This window comes from Opisthorchis viverrini (assembly GCF_000715545.1).
Source record: "Opisthorchis viverrini unplaced genomic scaffold opera_v5_24, whole genome shotgun sequence".
NCBI classification, from domain to species: Eukaryota; Metazoa; Platyhelminthes; class Trematoda; order Opisthorchiida; family Opisthorchiidae; genus Opisthorchis; species Opisthorchis viverrini.
The window spans coordinates 2,898,750-2,902,787 of NW_008751680.1; the positions used below are offsets into that span (position 1 = coordinate 2,898,750).

Consider the following 4,038-nt stretch of genomic DNA (forward strand, 5'->3'; position numbering starts at 1 on the left):
TTTATTTATTTATTTATTTATTTATTTGCCCCCTAGTTACCATCCGTTCTTCATTAATTAGCTGAAAACAGTTAAACATCATCAGAAGCTGCATTTAGGGACTATGGCGATTGAAATTTGCAGTGGAGACCAACTAGGCTTAGGCCAGTGATTGGTATTGAGCATTTCGCTACTTTCGCTACTCTCTTCTGAATGTGCAGTTGGATGGGCTCATATTCTGACATCAGCACGCTCGAGATAGCTCAGTGGTTAAGGCGCTAACTTACTGACTGGTAGACCCGTGGTTCGAACCCAACCTCGACCCCTCCTGTCTGGGCTTGGGTAACCTGACACCCCTCATGCCGAAATGGTGTAGGTGCCATACGAGTATTAGTATTACTATTATTATTATTACTGTTATCGTCTTAAAATGTCTCAAACTTACTGTTACTCTTTGTCATTCTCTCCGCGGTTTTCACAGTGCATCCGGTATCGTCTATAGTGGCTACGAGATCGGCACGAAAAAGTTGGTTGCAATCAAGCAGATGAATCTGGCTCAGCAACCCAAGAAGGAACTGATCGTCAACGAGATTCTCGTGATGAAAAGCAATCGACAAGCCAATATCGTTAACTATTTGGATAGCTACCTGGTCTCAACAGCAGTCAGTCGTCAGCCAACTACAAACGGGGATAATCCTTCTTCTGCTAGTGGGACCGGCGAAGAATTGTGGGTTGTCATGGAATATTTGGATGGTGGGTCGTTGACAGACGTTGTCATGGAAACCTGTATGGAGGAAGGCCACATTGCAGCAATTTGTAAAGAGGTGTGTTTCTGTCTACCCCAAATATATCTCCTTCTTTTATACCGACACTGCTTCACTACTTAGCCTGTTGTCACTTTCTGCATATAGATTCTTTTGGCACTGGAGTTTCTGCATGCCAATCGTGTGATCCACCGCGATATAAAATCCGACAACATCCTTCTCGGCATGGACGGTTCTGTGAAGCTGACCGACTTCGGGTTTTGTGCACAACTCAGTGCGGATGCGACCAAACGGTCTACCATGGTTGGTACACCCTACTGGATGGCCCCCGAGGTGGTATCACGCAAACAGTATGGTCCCAAAGTCGATATTTGGTCTCTCGGCATCATGGCGATCGAGATGTTGGACGGAGAACCACCCTACCTGAACGAAAATCCACTCAGAGTAGGTGTACCAACTTTTATTGTGGCTGAGCTCAGCTGTTTTACTTGGTGTGTTTATTTCAACGGAGATTCCAAACTATATTTTGTTTCAGGAACGTCATTTTTGTAGCGCATACCTTCAATTGTTGATACGGATCATCTCCATCAGTTTGCACTTTCAAGTACAACAGATTTCGCTTCTAAATTTAGTTTACAAGGTAATGGATGTACCCACTTTTCTACAGCTTAGCCCTAGAAGGGACTGAATTCATGGGTGTCCTAAATTCATAGCTATCGATCGTAGCGATTTGCGGTCAGATCTGCGCAGTTTGTAGCGCTACCTTGTTTTAATAAGTCTAAATTGTTAACAGATGGGAGACCACGAAATCCTGCGTTCAGTGACATGAAAATTTGTTCGTGCATTTCATTGATATAACCAGTAGAATTCTTCTTCACTCTGAGCTCATTCCTACTTTGTTACTTTTGTTACTTTGTTATTTGTCCTTACACAGTAAAAATCCCTATTGAGGTGAATATAAACTCTTACCTAAAACCAAGCAGTTACGGCTCAGCAAGTGCTTTTTGCTATCAGAAAAACGAATATCTGAACCGGTACATATAACGGTGCGTTGTACTTCACCCCGTTATATTTTCAAGACACTGGTGAAAAATCGATCGCGATTAGAGAATTGGATAAACTTCCGGATTTCCTAACACACTTTGATTTTGCTTGGGCGCAAAGGAACCAGTCGGGTTTCTGGTTTACGTCTAAGCTACAAGCCAATGTGCTGTTCAGCCGGTTGAGTCCCGGGGCAGCGCAGTCCCATGGGTAATAACGTGCATACTGCAATCGATAGCGGACTGAAAGTGTCTGCTGATACTCCACCTGGATCTAGTCGCACAGCACATCTCAAAGATCTCCGCCTCCATCTGCCATGAATCTTGGTTAGTTCACTGCTGGCTTCTCCTGTCCCGATGAACGTTGAATATCGAGGAGATCCCCCTTCTGGTTCGAACCGTCTCTCGAGACATTACACTGTTGTCGTATTCAATAGTAGTGTTTCGAGATTAGTCGAAATGCAGCTTTGATTTTTTTTATCAAGCAGGAGCCCATTGCTTATCTGGCATGATAATCCAGTTCAGTTCACCGTCCGCGAATGAGCATTTTTTTATTGTCGTACAAACTCTAACATAAAGTTGAAACCATGAACGCAGAAGACAAATAAATCAATGGGAAAAATCGTGGACTGGTGAATTGGAACAGGTTTCAATCGGACTCACCTTATCAACCAGACACAGCAAGACAATCGGTCCACTGACTGAGTCATCCTACTTGATGCAACCGAATCAAATAAACATGTGATTGATTTTCAATCCATTGGAAAGTGTTTCAGAGAGGTTTCGGTAAACAATCGGTGAATTTATTACTGGGCAACGTTTCGCTTTTGACACAAAAGCTTTGTCAGGTCAAGTGAGTAGGCAAGCAGGTTGATTGGGTTTTAAGGCAGTCAGAGAAACAGTTCATGAGATTTCTTTTGACTAACCGACTTGATCGGTGCTGGGTGTTCAGTCTGATGTCCCTGTTTCTTGGTTAGTGGGGATGACTGACATTACGATAGATTGGTCAGGGGGGAAGGATTTGCCTCCATGATGAAGCCGGATTTTCCGTCCTTGCTTTTTCAGTCTAGGACATCTTACTGGAAAATTTGTCTTGCGGTCGTCTACAGATTCCGTTCACCTGTGTTTGTCAAGAGTACACTAATTTTCCTTGACTGCATGGCATACAAGTGTAATGGGAAATTAAAAACCACTGTTTACCGGAAATCAACAGATAGCGGCGCGGTCTTAAACTACTCCTCAACACATCCAAAAGTAGTATATGCCAGTATAGTTTCAACGATGTTTAGGATAGTGAGAGCACTGTGTGTGTAGGAAGTCGACCGAAGAGTAGCACAAATTGAGGTAAAAAAAAGCAACTTCAAGATAGCGGATACCCAACGGGTTTAATTAAGCGGCAACTAAGACGGGTATTGGTGCCAACACCCAACAAGGAGTGGATCGGAACAGCGGTCATTCCATACAAAACAGGGACATCTTAAGTCACTAGAATACGGCTAACTGTTTGCCAGCATTCTGGGAAGGAAAGACTACGCTCTGTACCAGGGCATTTGAACGATCGCCTTCCGGTTAATAAGACTAGGAACCGTGTATACAAAATGAAGTGTAACGACTGTACGAAGGTTTATATAGGTTAGTTAGCCAGGGAATCGCATACCAGAGTCGGTGAGCATAAACGATCCACCGAGAAACGTAGATGAGTATCAAGCGATAGTCAAAGATTTGGTAGTGGTAGGGCGCGTACTAGACGCTGGGCACAGGATAGATTTAGAAAATGGGGTTTAAGATTCACACCACGGCGTTTGGTGACTGAGGCGGTGGAAATCGCCAAGCATGAATTGAATACAGGGAGGTAGAGTTCGTTCGTTCAGTTGTCGGTGCCTAACTGCCATGCCACCTGGAGGAAGCACGAGGGCTGAGATATTGCCAGGTTGCCCAAGCCTAGACAGAAGAAGTCGAGAGGCCCAGGTCGGGTTCGAACCACGGACCTTCCTGTCAGCAAATTCGGGTTCTAACCACTTGGGCCATCTCGCCCTGAGGGGGTAGAACTTGCAAGCATGCGGAGAACGGTCTTAGATCAGCCGAGATGACACGAGGCGGTGTGCAGTTATCAGCGAAATGGTCTGGATCTAAAAGTATAAAATCCAAGTAGGGTTAGATCCAGTTAACCATCCCCATCCCCAAACCAATTGTCCCGGCACCCTTTGACGAACACAGGTGAACGAAATCTGTGAACGACCCCAAGAGGAATTTTC

General features: G+C 44.6%; 2 protein-coding genes across 2 annotated transcripts in view; one reads left to right on the plus strand and one right to left on the minus strand.

Moving 5' to 3' along the window:
- Nucleotides 1-4,038, plus strand: part of T265_02122 (hypothetical protein) — a gene marked incomplete at both ends in the record, with an annotated part of 54,615 nt that overhangs the window by 42,335 nt on the left and 8,242 nt on the right. Inside the window, 2 exons of the mRNA XM_009166281.1 lie at nt 277-803; nt 891-1,187. Of these exons, the coding sequence (XP_009164545.1) occupies nt 277-803; nt 891-1,187 (824 nt within the window). The remainder of the gene's footprint in view (nt 1-276; nt 804-890; nt 1,188-4,038) is intronic.
- T265_02124 (hypothetical protein) overlaps nt 1-4,038 on the minus strand; it is a gene marked incomplete at both ends in the record, with an annotated part of 14,161 nt that overhangs the window by 3,835 nt on the left and 6,288 nt on the right. The window lies entirely within an intron of this gene.